The sequence below is a fragment of the Gavia stellata genome, chromosome 2 (assembly GCF_030936135.1).
Source record: "Gavia stellata isolate bGavSte3 chromosome 2, bGavSte3.hap2, whole genome shotgun sequence".
Taxonomy (NCBI): domain Eukaryota; kingdom Metazoa; phylum Chordata; class Aves; order Gaviiformes; family Gaviidae; genus Gavia; species Gavia stellata.
The window spans coordinates 32787447-32804349 of NC_082595.1; the positions used below are offsets into that span (position 1 = coordinate 32787447).

At 38.0% G+C, this 16903-nt stretch overlaps 1 protein-coding gene across 1 annotated transcript in view; it reads left to right on the forward strand.

Annotated features, from left to right (window-relative positions):
• The window catches only part of WDR27 (WD repeat domain 27), an 85400-nt gene that overhangs the window by 5663 nt on the left and 62834 nt on the right, over positions 1–16903 (forward strand). Inside the window, exons 5-14 of the mRNA XM_059827963.1 lie at positions 710–761; positions 1950–2020; positions 2899–3013; positions 4359–4491; positions 10214–10317; positions 10769–10836; positions 11789–11922; positions 14458–14534; positions 16086–16164; positions 16699–16770. Of these exons, the coding sequence (XP_059683946.1) occupies positions 710–761; positions 1950–2020; positions 2899–3013; positions 4359–4491; positions 10214–10317; positions 10769–10836; positions 11789–11922; positions 14458–14534; positions 16086–16164; positions 16699–16770 (905 nt within the window). The remainder of the gene's footprint in view (positions 1–709; positions 762–1949; positions 2021–2898; positions 3014–4358; positions 4492–10213; positions 10318–10768; positions 10837–11788; positions 11923–14457; positions 14535–16085; positions 16165–16698; positions 16771–16903) is intronic.

The following is a 16903-nucleotide window of genomic DNA, read 5'->3' on the forward strand; positions in this document are numbered from 1 at the left end:
AGAAGAATGATGTTTACATTCAGAGAGAAATGAAACATGAACAAAGAGAAAAGCTTGGGAGCTAAGCAAAGGCTCACAGCCATGTTTAGAAAGCAGGGACTGTCTGGCTGTGATTTTTTCAATCCCAGCTGTGATAGCTGTGATAAACATCATGGAAGCATTTATGGAGAGGAAGGCACATAGAAGTAGCAACATAAGAGGAAAAATGTGGTTGTATTTAGCTTTCGTAACTATTAGGCATAGAATACATAACTTAGAACCAGTCATGTTAATAATGAAAGTTGACTTATATGTGGGTCTATAGATCATAATAAGTATCATTATTAATAATAATGGCCTTTTATCCCAGAGCCCAATGTGAAAATGGTGAAATTATGCAAGCTCCCTGTGTGAAAACTAGAACCAGTTCAAGTATGTCTTTTCATTAATCTAAGTCACTAAGAGATCAACCTAAGCAAAGACGGTAATAAGTACTTCTAATTACTTTGTGCATCCATACCAGGTGAGTTTCACCGTTTTCACTATGGATACTTATAAATTAAACAAAGCCCTATGTAGTTAGAAAAAAAAAGCTGAAAAAAATCCTAACCATATTGCATCACTTTCAATGGCTGCATTTCTCAGTTTTCACCACATGATGGCCGTTGAAGTTTGTGTTTTCCTTAAAGATCTATGTAGATGTCTATCTTTACTGTTTTTTTTCCTAAAGGTGTGGGACTATTCTAACGGTCGGTTAATATATCAGTCAGGAGTATTAACGGGTAAGTTTTCTTTTTTATATATACTTTTTCATAGCAAAAAAAAAAAATCTCTCTCTAAACAATAAAATAAAACTATTATTGAAGTATTTAGTTGATTTAGTGAAAATAATTCTAGTAGACTAGCTAGTAGTAAACATATTATCCTTTAAAGCCAGTAGTAAATATATTTTCCTTTAAAGTGTACTTCTGGGTAGATAGTTTTAGTGTACTTTCATAAAGAGCTCTTTTTGTACAGGGTGTGCATGTAACTCTTGCCATTTACTGAGGTATGCAAATGGAGCTCTCTTCTTTTGTAGGTGCAGTTCCACTGTCTGAGTACTATGTGCTTGTTTTCTTTCAAGTTTTGTATATGACATGGAAGGAAATACTTTAAGTACACTATATGTGGTTTTATTAGCAGTGTCTGTAGCTGGTGGCACATATTGACTTTAAAGGTGAAAGCTAGTTTTGTGGAAAGATGAGGAAAAGGATAGAAGAGGAGGAGGGCAAGCACTGTTTCCAGTGCAGCAGGGACCCCTCCTCCAATAGCACTTTTCCTACAGGAACCATATAGTTTTCAACAGGACCTGCTCAAACTCCCCTTTTATTGCTCCTGCTTGTGGTGCTGTTAGTGGTGATTGGAGCACACTCTGGGGGCACGAGCTGCATGAAGATTGGTTGCTAAGCTTTGTGTATACATATTATTGGATGATCTCATATAAACTAAAAGCTAAAACCATATGGTAGGAAAGGAGAGGAAGAAGGGGTGATTCCCCCCTCGTTGCCTGTGGCAATTGCTTCCATTGAAAACCTGCCTTAACCACAATATCAGGATTTGCAGGTACAAGGCCATGAGAATAACAGCATGGGAACAAGGGAAAACTACTGCCACAGGGGCTCTGAAAACCATGGCACAGCAGCTTGGGTGAAAGCGTGCAGAAAACCACTGCCATGGCAGTGTTGTTGAGAGACTGCAGAAAACCACTGCTGTGGCAGTTTGGGTGAAAGGCAGGGCACAGACCTACAAATGGAAAGCCCTTAGCAACACAAAGGCTAAGGCTCACAAAGCGTTGTGCAACTGTAAGAGTTGTAGTAAGGGATTTTTTCAGCCGTTTTTATGAATAAGAGGATTCAATTTTGAATCATATATTTTAATTAAATATCTGATTTGTGTCTAGTCTGGAAATAATTTTAACTTTTTTGAAGCAGCATTTCCTTTGCTAAGTCTGCTAATTGATGAAGAAAATAAACAGATTATCACTGGATGTGCTGAGGGACAGGTAAGAATTACTCATTAAACTTAGTCTCTATGTTAAAACAGTCAACTATTATTAATGTATCTGTCTATAGAAAGCTGCACAGTCTGCATACATGTTTTGAACTGTTACAACAGTTATTTTTGTAAGCATAATTCAATGCTTTGCATACAAACCATATATGGTATATAAGACCTCTATTACAAAATGGAAACTTTTCCCTGAAAACCAGGAAAGTTTTTAAGAGCACAGTCAGTGATTATATAAGAGGAGTACAGTGAGAGGCTATAAATATGTCTGTTTTTAAAAAAAAGTGAAAAATAGGATTCTCCTATTTTGGCCAAGGAATGAAACACATGACAACAAATGGAAGAGACTATGATTTCAGCATGTTGGAATTCTAATCAAAATGTGATAAATGTGAATATACATTTCACCTCCTCTCTAATTTAATGTTAAGAATATATTTACATGAGATTTTCCAGCTGTTTTCCTTCAGTGTTCGGTGAACTGCAAAGAAAATTAAAGATTTAACTATAGCAGTGCCTAAAAAGAGAAGGGTATACATGAAATTCATGTACATGACTCAGTGAGCAATTACATGCAGGTTACCTGTGATTTTTAATTGTGGGAAATAGTATATGAGGAGGTTTTTTCCAAGGCAAAAACATGTGGGAATTAGATGTGCAGGTCAAATTGATAATGGCTGCTTTTGCTGATATTGAATATATTCTTTGATAATCTTAGAAATGCATATAATTATATTTCTGGTCCAAGGTGAGATTCCAGATATAAAAGTTCATTAGTTACATCAACAGTTTTAAATATTGGACCTTTAGTTTGTATTCATGTAAGCTTTATGTTTAGTGTCAAAAGGTTATTGCAATTGCTTTTTCTTGCAGCTTTGGATCTTCAGTTTAGTCAGTGATCATAATTACCGTTGTGTGGCACATATCAACTTAAAGAAAAAGCAAGAGATATTCTGCAATAAAGTGTGGAAATCTGGAAAAGAAATAGGTAGCACAGTGCTTCTTGAATACTGCTTATGATATATTCTAGTTGTTATTGGCTACTGAGTATGTGCTTTTTATACCATGAAAATTTATTATAACTGATAGAGTTATGAGTCTCAGACTGTGGCATGGAATTCTTACTGAAGCTGACATGAAGTTGGGTATTGGCATATCTGGAAAGAATTATTTTACATATCTGGAAAGAATTATGCATGTATGTCTGTAATATAACCTTGGCCAATGCATCTGCTTATAAAACACTGCATGATGTGAACTATTAAGTATTTGTTTTTTATTGAAGTCATTGCCCAAGGCTTAAGTGAAAACAGAATCAGTGCCTAAAAATTCATCCATTGTCTAAGTGGAGTACCATTTGTCAGTTACCTTTGAAGCTTCTAGGAATCTGTTTTGTTTTTTTTTTTCTTTTTTTTTTTTTTTAATCCATACCAGTGCCTCCATGATATGATATTTTCTGGCTGTGGTATTTCTAGTGGTATAACACAGAGTACTTACAAGTCTTTAAAGACTGCACTGGTAACCTCAGCAAAGTGATTCCATGTTCCCAAATGAGGCATTTAGATTACCTGCACATTAGCTGAAGTTAGTTGAGGTCCTCCTAAAGGCAAGCAAGAGGGAGCTTTCTTTAGGGAGCGCAAGATCTGGTTTCCCTTGCTTGCTCTTCTGGCTCCAATGACTGTTGTATGCTTAGCTGCCTAGTGGTCCAGCTTCAATAATCCTAAGGTCCTAACCTAATGAGAAAGACTGCTAAGTTTCTTGTTATTATCTAAAATACATGGATGTCACTTTCATCTTTGCATGTTTGAAAGAGAGTGATGTAGTTTCTATTCCTAATGCTGAATTCTCTGCTAGTAGTTCCTAGGTGTGAACTGCACATGCATAATGGCTTGGAGACTCCTTGGGAAGATGAAACTGAGATGGCTTTCCATCTTGGTTTTGGATTATGTTGTAACTTTAGTGCCAAAGGAATTTTCAGGCTAAGTGGAAAGGTGCTCAATGTATTTAAGTGTTGTTGGAATATGGCTTTCAGGGTCACTTTTTGAGATGAACACACCTAAATTCCGCCAACTCCTTTTCAGTCCTGAAGTAGGCTCTTTGGATTTAATCTCTATGTATTTGAAAGAAGACGATACTAAAAATAATGTGGTAATGAGGAAAGATATTTCAAGAGGGCTGAGTCTTAGGATATGTTCATCTTTTAGATGATAGAAACTTCTTGAGTGTGATCTTAGTTCATGCTACTTTACTACTCCTAATTCTCTCTTAAATCCTATCTGTTTCCCTTATATAACTGTTTTTTGATAGCTAGTATTGTTGATTGTCTTTCTTAGGTGAAGGGCGAAATACTTCCAAGCTTTGCAAAGCAAGCAACACAAGACTAAAAGGGTCAGTGGAAACATCATTGCCTGTCCTCTTAATTGAACACTGTGACTTTCTAGTATGTTTCCATAATGAAGAAAACATGTAAGTCCTTTAAAATAGCACCAAGTATTTGGCTGGTGTCTATTCCTAGGAGTTCCTATTGGTTCTTGGATTATTTTCACTGCAACTTACTGTTTTTTAAAAAATTCAATAGGAAAATCAAAGAATGTATTTAGTGATCTGCAAGTTTTGGTGGCCTACTCTTAGGCGGATAATATACACAAACTGATACAAAGTTAAAACCGGTTTATAGTCTGAAAAATAATTTTATAAAAATGGCATTGGGAATATCCATTTTAGCATCTATTGATGCCAGTTGATGAGGGAAGATCAATTAAAAAAATAATTAAGAAGCCAATTAGAATGAAAAAGCCAAATTTATTTTTAGTTTGCTTTCCAAAGGAAATAAGCGTGATGCAGTCACCGTGTGCCTGTGTCAGTTTGCCTTCCAAATTTAAGTAACTTTTGAACTAAGTAACCTGTTCTAGTCAAATTTTTGTCAGAGACACACACATTTCAGAGCATGAAGTTTTTACTCCTTTCCATGGAATTAGTTGGCCACGTAGAGGAGAGATACATAAATTAATCCTTAAGTTGCCTTTCTTTCCTGAAGAGAAGTTTAACCATATCATCAGGCACCTGGGGATCTGTTCAGGACACTGCCACAAGAACTGTTTCATAGAACAATGTGATTTTGTTGTTATTTATAATTGTCATTTGGATAAATTTGTCAGCCATATCATGCTTTAGGAAATGCTTGTTCCACCCTTTGTCCTATGGTGTATAACTGATTAATCCTCTGGTTAGATAGACTCATAGAATTGTTTAAGTTGGAAAAGACCCTTAAATTCATTGAGTCCAACTGTTAACCTAACACTGCGCAGTCCACCATGTCCCTAAGTGCCACATCTACATGCCTTTTAAATACCTCCAGGGATGGTGACTCAATCACTTCCCTGGGCAGCCTGTTCTAATGATTGACAACCTTTTCAGTGAAGAAATTTTTCCTAATATCCAATCTAAACCTTCCCTGGTGCAACTTGAGGCCATTTTCGCTTGTCCTATTGCTTGTTACTTGGGAGAAGTACAGTTGGCCTCGGCCCATGGATCCAGGCTGCCCAGATCCTTCTGAAGAGCCTTCCTACCCTTGAGCAGGTCAACACTCCCACCCAACTTGGCGTCACCTGCAAACTTACTGAGGTTGCACTCAATCCCCTCAACCAGATCATTGATGAAGATATTAAACATCAGTTTAATATCCCCTGATACTGAGCCCTGGGGAACACCACTTGTGAATGGCGGCCAACTGGATTTAACTCCATTCACCACAATCCTTTGGGCCTGGCCATCCAGCAGGTTTTTTACCCAGCGAAGAGGGGACCCATCCAAGCCATGAGCAGCCAGTTTCTCCAGGAGAATGCTGTGGGAAACGGTGTCAAAGGCTTTGCTAAAGTCTAGGTAGACAACATCCACAGCCTTTCCCTCATCCACTAAGCGGGTCAGCTTGTCATAGAAGGAGATCAGGTTAGTCAAGCAGGACCTGCCTTTCATAAGCCCATGCTGACTGGGCCTGATCGCCTGGTTGTCCTGTACATGCCCGGTGATGGCACTCAAGATGATCTGCTCCGTAGTCTTCCCCAGCACCGAGGTCAGGCTGACAGGCCTGTAGTTCCCTGGTACTTCTTCTGGCCCTTCTTGTAGATGGGTGTCACATTGGCTAACCTCCAGTCCACTGGGACCTCCCCAGTTAGCCAGGACTGCTGGTAGATGATGGAAAGTGGCTTGGTGAGCACTTCCGCCAGCTCCCTCAGTACCCTTGGGTGGATCCCTTCTGGTGCCATAGACTTGTGGGTGTCTAAGTGGTGTAGGAGGTTGCTAACCATTTCCCCTTAGACTGTGGGGGCTTCATTCTGCTCCCCATCCCTATCTTCCAGCTCAGGGGGCTGGGTACCCGGAGAACTACTGGTCTTACCATTAAAGACTGAGGCAAAGAAGGCATTAAGTACCTCAGCCTTTTCCTTATCCTTTGTCACCATGTTTCCCCCTGCATCCATTAAGGGATGGCGATTCTCCTTAGCCCTTCTTTTGTTGCTAATGTATTTATAGAAGCATTTTTTTTTGTCTTTTAGGACAGTAGCTAGATTAAATTCTAGCTGGGCTTTGGCCTTTCTATTTTTCTTCCTGTATAACCTCACAACATCCTTGTAGTCCTCCTGAGTTGCCTGCCCCTTCTTCCAGAGGTCTTAAACTCTCCTTTTTTTCCTGAGTTCCAGCCAAAGCTCTTTGTTCAGCCAGACTGGTCTTCTTCCCCACCAGCTCGTCTTTAGGCACATGGGGATGTCCTGCTCCTTTGCCTTTAAGATTTCCTTCTTGAAGAATGTCCAGCCTTCCTGGACTCCTTTGCCCTTCAGGACTGCCTCCCAAGGGACTCTGTCAACCAGTCTCCTAAACAGGTTGAAGTCAGCCCTCCGGAACGCCAAGGTAGCAGTTCTGCTGACCCCCGTCCTTACTTCTCTAACAATCGAAAACTATCTTTTTATGATCACTATGCACGAGACAGCCTCCAACCGTCGCATCACCCACAAGTCCTTCTCTGTTCACAAACAACAGGTTCAGTGGGACGCCTTCCTTCATTGCCTCACTCACCAGCTGTGTCAGGAAGTTATCTTCCACACACTCCAGGAACCTCCTAGACTGTTTCCTCTCTGCTGTGTTGTATTTCCAGCAGACATCTGCTAAGTTGAAGTCCCCCATGAGAACAAGGGCTACTGATTGTGAGACTTTTCCCAGCTGCTTATAGAATATTTCATCTGCCTCTTCATCCTGGTTGGGTGGTCTGTAACAGACTCCCACCATGATATATCTGCCTTTTTGGCTTTCCCCCTGATTCTTACCCACAAACACTCAACCCTCTCATCATCATCATTAACGTCTAGACAATCAAAACACTCCCTAACATCCCCACCGCCTCTCCTTTCTTGCCTATCCCTTCTGAAGAGTTTATAGCCATCCATTGCAGCACTCCAGTTGTGCGAGTAATCCCACCATGCTTCCGTGATGGCAACTATGTCATCGTTTTCCTGCTGCACAATGGCTTCCAGCTCCTCCTGTTTGTTGCCCATGCTGCATGCATTGGTGTAGATGCACTTCAGCCGGGCTATTGATCCCTCCACCTTTTTGGTGGGAGAAGCTCTAATTCCTACATGACCAATCTCAGGCGCTTATGTGGTTTCTAACACATAAATAACCCTTGCGTCTTTGCTGCTGCATGGATGTCCAACCCCTACCTCCACTGAGACGTCAGACTGAAGGACCTCACTAGCACACTGTCCCTTAAACATTGGTGTGCCAACCTCAGGCTTATCTCTAACGAGCCTGGGTTTTATCCCTTTCCCCCTTCAAATCTAGTTTAGATATATAAACAATTTTTGATAAACAGAGAAGAAAAATGTCCAGCAGTCCTGGATCATTTTGTTTGTCTTTATGTCAAATTGAAGTACTTATTAACAAACAGTTATTTTCATGATGCCTATATTTCCAGAAGGACTACCATTGCGAGGAAGGAAGTGATTTTTAAGATGAACATCTCAGACATACTTTAATGGAATGTCAGAACTCTAAGGCCAGAATATTAATTATTACAGTCAGGTAGTCTTATGGCTTGTATAATACCAATCAACAAAACTTTGTCTTCATCAAAACTACAGGTTTGATTTGAACTACAGCATGTCTTTAAAAGTGTCTAGTTTTCCAGTGATGAAGAATCCACCATGTCTCTACTTAAGTTTTTCCAGCAACTGACTCATTACATTTTATTTTTAATCTGAATTACCCTCTTTTCATGTACCGTTATTGGCTCTTAGTATGTTTTTTATTCTGATAGTCTAGAGCCAGCTACTCTAAAGTTCCCTCCTTGCGTAACAAATTATAGCTCACGAACAAGTTATCTCTACACTTCTGGATAAAATAGTTTGCACCTTGTATAAGGCACGTTTCCTGTAACATTTGTACATTCATTTTTGAAATTTTTCGGAAATCCAATCTCATTTATTTTCCAATGCCCTTTTTGGACATGGTTGCCTGAAATGGATCCACAGTAATAGATTAACTGAAATGATTTTCTGAATTGAGATAACATCATTTTCCAATACCCACCTGATACTGCCTGGCATTGTACATCTTTCAGCTATTGCATCACAGTTGGAGGTTTTGTTTTGCTTATAAACAACCATGATCATTAAATTCTTACTGTTAATTCAGTTCCATTTTCTTTTGGTTTCCTTTGTATTTAGTGGTATTTTTCTGTTTAATTTTTAGATTACCATGTGTTGGTTTTATCAGGTGGTTCAGATTTGCTGAACAACTGGGCAATCCCTGATTTACCAGTTTTCCTGCCTGCAATGAAATACAACAGTGAAACATTTTTGCAACACTGATGTCCAAAGAATTATGGGTCACATACTTCCCTAAGCTTTTTGACGTTGAGTGATTTCATTACAGTGGATAGCATTTTATTATTGGAAAGTGGGCATGAGATCAACTTCCTGTATATATCACTTGATATCATTGTTCATAATAAATTGATAGTGCCAATTCTTTATAAATAATGCAAAAAATTCACAAATTAAATCAGTCTGTTACTGCTGTGCATGAAAGCAGTGCAAACCACAAATAAAACTATACAGAGCACATAAAAGTATCACAAACCAGAATTGAAACTGTCTTTCCCCATCTGCTTTTTAAAGTATTTGACTGTTTCTGAGGGGTTTTTTTTGTTTTGTTTTGTTTTTTTAAATAAAAATAGTATTAAGCCACTGTGGTGACTCTTCTCATGCCAAGTTTCAGCTTTATGTTTTTCTATACCCTTACTTCAACTCTTGTAGTCTGACTTTACAAATCAAACTGATAAATCTACTCACTCATATTTGGAAAATTTATTAAAATGTTGATGTCAATTTGTATTAACTGTGGCACCAAAACGTTTTTAGTTTTTGAGAATGACAACTATTACTTTGTTATAATCATCTTCTGCTTGATAAAATTTTTCTTCTGTGAGGGTGCTGACTGAAATTGTAACCAGTTGGTATACTCTGTTGTGCTTGCAAAGGCTGGATTTCATTACCTAACTTCAATACTACTGTCACTAAGCACAGACTGAGACAGACATTCCAGGCTTGCCTGGTTTTTTTCCCCCTTCGTTTGTGCTGTTTTTTCTCTTGTACTTTTACTATGTACAAACACACCTTAAATTTCACTGCTTTTTGTGTGTTCATATTACAGGTGGTAAAAGTAAGAATGTATGTGGATTTGCCTCTTTGTTTGAATTTATTCTTTGTGTATACAGTGCTTTTGCAGCATCTCTCAACTGTCACAAACCACAGTAATTTTTGAAGTATTTCCTATGCTGTTTTAGACTTGCCATGCGCACTTACATAAAATCAAGGATTGTGTTCTGTTCTTAGTTTTCAAAATTTCACCATTTGATTGAAACTTTTTACTTTGAGCCACGGAATTTAAAAAAATGCTGTAAATTTAAATTCTTTTTTTTGGTGTGGTTTATTATTGCTGTTGTACTGGAATTCGGTAACAAGTATTAAAAAAATGCAATTGCTGTGTCTTGTATAGTAATAAGAAAAGCTTCTTTTTTTTTTTTTTTTTTTTTTGTTGATGGTTGGACTTGATGATCTTACAGGTCTTTTCCAACCTTGGTGATTCGGTGATTCTGTGATCATACTCAGATAATTTTTTCTCCTTTTTTTAATAGATCTTCTGCCCCGAATACTAGCTATTTTTGGATAGGAACCTCTACTGGCTTATTAATAATTAATTTGGCAAACTTTGAATTAGAAGGTTTTTTATCTTACAAAGGTATGATTATAAAATGTCTGACTACACCATAATGTGATTTCTTTCCTTTGTTATCTGATATAAATAGTATAAGAATTAGTTTGTGAAATAGCAGAATACAGTAGGAACTAAGTGTTTTTTTGAAAATGTTTTTTCTAATTAATTTTTGTATGTTTTTCTGTCATTGCTGACTTGTCTCAGAAGATGTGTTGGCACAAGATTTCTGTAGTGGCTAGCAATGAATTTTTGTCTGATTTTGCAGTTTATGAGTGTTAAATATGAGGAATGTTATTCTACTCCTACTTTACAATGTGGGGGTAAGAGGCAATAATATACAATGAAGATATACACTGTGGATTATTGTCGTGTCAAATTAGTATGAGTAATTTTTTTTTCCTGTCTTAGTGACAATTTCCTGTCTTAGTGACAATTGCAAATACAATTTTATAGCATTGTGTTCTTTTTGGTAAAGATTACAGTGACCTCAGCATTCGGTTTGCCGGATCATGTGCATTAACAAGGAAGGCAGTTAATGGAAAGGTAAGTATACAGTAAACATTGATTTAATAATGTTCACATTTCCAGTTATTGTCAATAAATATTAATTATGCATTTTGTTTACAGAATGATGTACACATTTTTTTTACTTGATGTGAATTACACAGTAGTTTCTCTTGAGAGGGTTGATTCTTCTTTATGGAATCTACCAGTTTAAACAGCTGGGTAGTTTTAAAGCTCTCACAATTTGTGTACTGTACAGAAAGTGTTTAATAAGCAAAAGATTAATTGTTTTTTATAGTGTTTGGTGTGTACTTTGAATGTCAAGAATGACCATTGAGGGAACAGAGGCAATGTTTTCAGGGAAAAAGGATATAAGCATTGTTACACCTTGTTTCTCAAACAAATATTAGGATGAACTTCTTCTGAATCCTTCCAAGAAATCTGTGAAAACTATTTAAGTTTTGAGAAAATTTCTGTGAAAAGTCAGTAAAAGTGCTTTTAAGGAAATGAAAGGCATTCTTGTTTGTATACTCCATTTTTGCTGTTACAGTTTTTCTACAGAACTGAGCTGAATCTAGGTCTTTCTACATATTTATCACAACGGTGTTTTGTTTTAAAGAAGGATTTTGTTTTAAAATCAGTTCTTACATGTTCTCAGCATTCTCTGAAACCAGCCTTTCTTCCATGTATGCTTCTTTTCTCACAACTCTTACTGCAGAAATATCTCTGTTGTAGAAGGTATTGGAATTTCTGTGACTGTTAGGTATGCAAGTCTGTTAAGACACATACTTAAACAACACAAGCATATTTTTGAAGGACAGCATTAACCAGTTTTTACTGTTTAATGCTCTGCAAGACTAAATCCATGGATATTTTCGACTAACTTTCATAAATGACACAAAGTGATTTAATTTTCCATTATAAATGCTTCAGTGTTGGAGGTTAAATTATGAAGTAAACAGAGTGTTATTTTATGGTATAATTGCTGCAGGTTTTATGCTTGATCACCTCAATGTTTGAAGATATGATTGCTGTGTTGGAAGTTAACCTTGCTGCATTGGTGAGAAGTCAGCGGAGTGATTTTCTCCTATGTGGAAATGAAAACAGTCTATCAGTTATTGCCAGGTACAGAATAACTTTATATGTTTTTTTCCTCTGAGTTGGATTATGCATTTGTTTTCCTGACACTGAAATGCATCAGATGGTTTTGTACAGTGCTATTTGTTGACATGGTAATATTTTACCTGTTTTCCTGTCATGCTTTAGTTGTATTGAGTGGGAGAAATCACAGAATCACATAATGATTGCGGTTGGAAGGCATCTTTGAAGGTCATCTTTTCCAACTACCCTGCTCACCAGGGCCACCTAGACTTAGTTGCCCAGCACCATGTCCAGATGGCTTTTTATCTCCGGGGAGGGAGACTCCACAACCTCTCTGGGCAACTTGTGCCAGTCCTCAGTCACCCTCACAGTAAAAAGTGTTTCCTGGTATTGAGATGGAACCTTTTGTATTTCAGTTTTTGCCCATTGACTCTTGTCCTTTCACTGGGCAGTGAGCACATAGCCTGGCTCTGTCTTCCTTATAGCTGTATACTGGTGCATAGGGTTCTTCCTCCCCAGGTGCAGGACTTTGTACTTTCCCTTGTTGAACTTCATGAGGTTGCTGTCAGCCCATTTCTCCAGCCTGTGGATGTCTCTCGTGATGGCAGCACAACCTTCTGGTGTATCAGATACTCCTCTCAGTTTTGTGTCATCGGCAAACATGGTGAGGGTACACTCTGCTCCTTCATCCAGATTGTTAGAATCATAGAATCGTTTAGGTTGGAAAAGACCCTTAAATTCATTGAGTCCAACTGTTAACCTAACACTGCCCAGTCCACCATGTCCCTAAGTGCCACATCTACACGCCTTTAAAATACCTCAAGGGATGGTGACTCAATCATTTCCCTGGGCAGCCTGTTCTAATGATTGACAACCTTTTCAGCGAAGAAATTTTTCCTAATATCCAATCTAAACCTTCCCTGGTGCAACTTGAGGCCATTTTCGCTTGTCCTATCGCTTGTTACTTGGGAGAAGAGACTGACACCCATCTTGCTACAACCTCCTTGCAGGTAGTTGTAAAGAGCAATAAGGTCTCCCCCAAGCCTCCTTTTCTTCAGGGTAAACAACCCCAGTTCCCTCAGCCGCTCCTCATAAGACTTGTGCTCTAGACCCTTCACCAGCTTCGTTGCTTTTCTTTGGACACGCTCCAGCACCTCAATGTCTTTGTTGTAGTGAGGGGCCCAAAACCGAACACAGTATTCCAGGTGTGGCCTTACCAGTGCCGAGTACAGGGGGATGATCACTTCCCTACTCCTGCCAGCCACACTATTTCCGGTACATCCAGGATGCCGTTGGCCTTCTTGGCCACCTGAGCACACTGCTGGCTCATATTCAGCCAGCTGTCGACCAGCACCCCCAGGTCCTTTTCTGCTGGGCAGCTTTCCAGCTACTCGTCCCCAGGCCTCTAGCATTGCATGGGGTTGTTGTGACCCAAGCGTAGGACCCGGCACTTAGTATTGTTGAATCTCATACAGTTGGCCTCAGCCCATGGATCCAGGCTGTCCAGATCCTTCTGAAGAGCCTTCCTACCCTCAAGCAGGTCAACACTCCCTCCCAACTTGGCGTCACCTGCAAACTTACTGAGGTTGCACTCAATCCCCTCAACCAGATCATTGATGAAGATATTAAACATCAGTTTAATATCCCCTGATACTGAGCCCTGGGGAACACCACTTGTGAATGGCGGCCAACTGGATTTAACTCCATTCACCACAATCCTTTGGGCCTGGCCATCCAGCAGGTTTTTTACCCAGCGAAGAGTGGACCCATCCAAGCCATGAGCAGCCAGTTTCTCCAGGAGAATGCTGTGGGAAACGGTGTCAAAGGCTTTGCTAAAGTACTTTACTATTAATGTAGATGTCAAATGGAATTGGACCAGTACTGACACCTGGGGCACACCACGAGTTACTGGCCTCCAACTAGACTTTGCACCACTGATCATCACTGTATGGGCCTGGCTGTTCGTCTGGTTTTCAATCTGCCTCAGTGTGTGCTCATCCAATCTGTACTTCATCAGCTTTTCTATGAGGAGACAGTGTGGAAAGCCTTAGTGACCTCAAAGTAGACAATACCCACTGCTCTGCCCTTGTCTACCAAGGCAGTCATTTTACCATAGAAGTTTATCAAGTTGATTAAGCATGACTTCCCTTTGGTGAATCCATGCTGACTACTACTTTCTTGTCCTTCATGTGCCTGTAATTGATTTCCAGGAAAACACTGACTTCTTGAAGATAGTAAAAACCCTACAATATACACTGAAGTGCAGATTACAGTGCTTACAATAAAATCATCTGTTATTATTCACAGAAATGGGATTTAACATGTAAATGCAATTGTCTGTGAATCTAGTCAGGGCCAAGGCTTGTGTGTGCTGCTGAGTATCTGAGCTGATAACTAATCTACTAAGCCTGATTTGTATTTATGAAAATCTCACTGGTATCACACATTTATATACACACATGCACACAAATAGCTAAAAAGAAGTTTTGACACCTTTTCCTAATCTGATACTTTTGTCCATTGCATTGATTGATTTTTGTGCTTGGTTTTGTAACTTAGGTGTTCTTTATTGGCAAATTCTCCGTTGTGTAAAGGTTTAAAGAAAAACTTGAAAGAACCTTATAGTAAAACACTCGGTAAGTATAAACCAATCTTGAAATGAATTAATAAAGTTATATTTTTAATAACAGTAACTGTCTCACAACTGGCTGGTGCCTAATACAATCAATATATTTATTTCTGTTTTAGATATATATTGCATTATATTTTTATTTTAGTAGGACGAATTTTATACTTCTAGTAGTATTTTATATCCTACATATGTATTTGTAGTGAAGATGATAGTAACATGGTATATTTCTTCTTTCAAAAACAATCATCTGAGAACTTTCTGTGGATTTTCAAAGAGTTAAAGAGTGTAGAGTGTTTAGATTTTTCATAAGTCATTCTTTTTCCATAGGATGCAATATATTTTTCTGTATAATTTGTCATTTCTTTCTTAACTTTGTTTACCTGTTTTGGTTAATTTTATTGTCCTGAATAGTCTTTTGTCAATACCTGCAAGTTTAGGAAGTAAATTTTTGCCTCAATGTTCTACTCTTTAAAAAAACAGTCTGACTTCCAGTTGCTGTTGAAGCACTTATAGCTTCTTTGCTTAGCAACAGTAAAGCAAAGTCAAAAAAGATATAAAAATACTGGTAGCTGTAGACATGTAGAAAGAATCTATTTTTACTATACTGATTGTACTTATTGGACCTGTTAGAATGTCAAAGGTTATATCTTTAGTGTTGTATGATATTCTGAGAATGCATCTACAGTGTTTTAGCTAGAATTCCAGGCTGCTTTTCACACCCAGCACTGATGCCTGTACTACCCTTGTTGACACCTCACACTCAGATAGATTAGGCGCTGTAAGGGAATCCTATGATCTCATATGGCAAGTGGTACTGGGAGCTTCCCAGGAAGGACTCTTTTCTGCCTCATCGCTACATAAAGAGAAAGGATAGCTCGTGGGAGTTGAAGGAGCTTCTATCCTCAGCATAGGTAAATGTGCCTATCAGATCACTCCCAATGCACCTGAAGTTTTTCTCTGGGAATATCAACAAGATTTCCCCCTTTACACCATTTATTTAATTAAGTTGTTTCTGTTGATATGAAATACTCAGATTTAGTTTTGGGCTCAAGGCTGCCCTTCAAGCTTCTTAGTACAGCAGTGTGAATGCAGACACTATTAATTACTTAAAAACACATAAATCCCCAAACATTTATGTGTACCCACCAGCCAGTTTGTTAATGATCTTTAGATGCATTCCACATTCCAAATATAAGGTGTGAATATATTATAGCTAGGGCATATAAAGTCTAAGCATAAAACAGGCAACTACAAAACACATTTGTGAATGAATGGTGAAAAAAGTTCCTCAGAAACATATTGTTGTTAATTCAAAGTTTAAAGAAGTTCCTACTCATTGATGTTATTGGAGGAGGGATGTTATGCAATGTAACAGTTCATGTTTCTTTCCTTTTCTCAGTAATCATTATTTTAGAATGATTGGTCATAATCGTGTTTTGTAACATAAGGAGACATCAAATATTTCTACTGTGCTTGCTTAACTATGTATCTACCTGAACTGTAAAAAAATAATGTTAAAAAACCATTTTAATGAAAATTAATTATTTTGCTATAGGAGTGAAAAGCAAGGTGAAAGATCAGCCATTGGTTTTCCGTAGTAAAATTAAGTCATCAGGTTATACAGCAGCACCACAGTGAGTAGATACATTACTATTTTGTCTGTTTGATTGGTGTGTGGTATTTTGTCACATAATAGAGCCATGTTGTCTCATGACTGTGAAATTAATCACCCATGAAAAACAAATGTGATGTTATCAAGCAATATAATTTTAAAAATATGTTGTAAAACAAAATTTTCACAGATTCTGGTCAGTGTTCAACTTCCTTTCAAAATCTGTATTGGGCATCCTATCTCTTTCATATGATTAAACTCTTCTTGTTTCTTCAGCTTGTAGAAAGACATGTCTAAGGACTTTATATGAATGTATTTTGACCTTCAGAATGCATTATCCAACAAATAACTCACAGAAAGCAAAACTTAGGTGCAAACTTGAGCATTAGATCGTTAGAAAGTTATCTTATCAACGTGTACATTATTTTACCTACTGACATTGTTAGTAGACATAAATAGTAAGAAGGAAATAGAATTGTTTTTTGTTTGAAATAAACTATTTATCTCATGCAACATTAAATGTTTCATATAAGAGGGTCTGTGTCCTTTCTTGTAGAATGACCATGTTTTCTCCAAATAATAACCTGAAGAAAAATGAAGTATCAAAGTGGAAGACCAGTTGTAAACGGTAGGTAATCTAGCAACTCCATTAGAGGAGGAACAAATTAAAACAAGGGTAAATACAGTTCTATTGGAAATATGGTTGTAACTCTTTCTCTCATTGGAACTTTTTAGTTAGGAGTATGACTGGCACTAAAAGA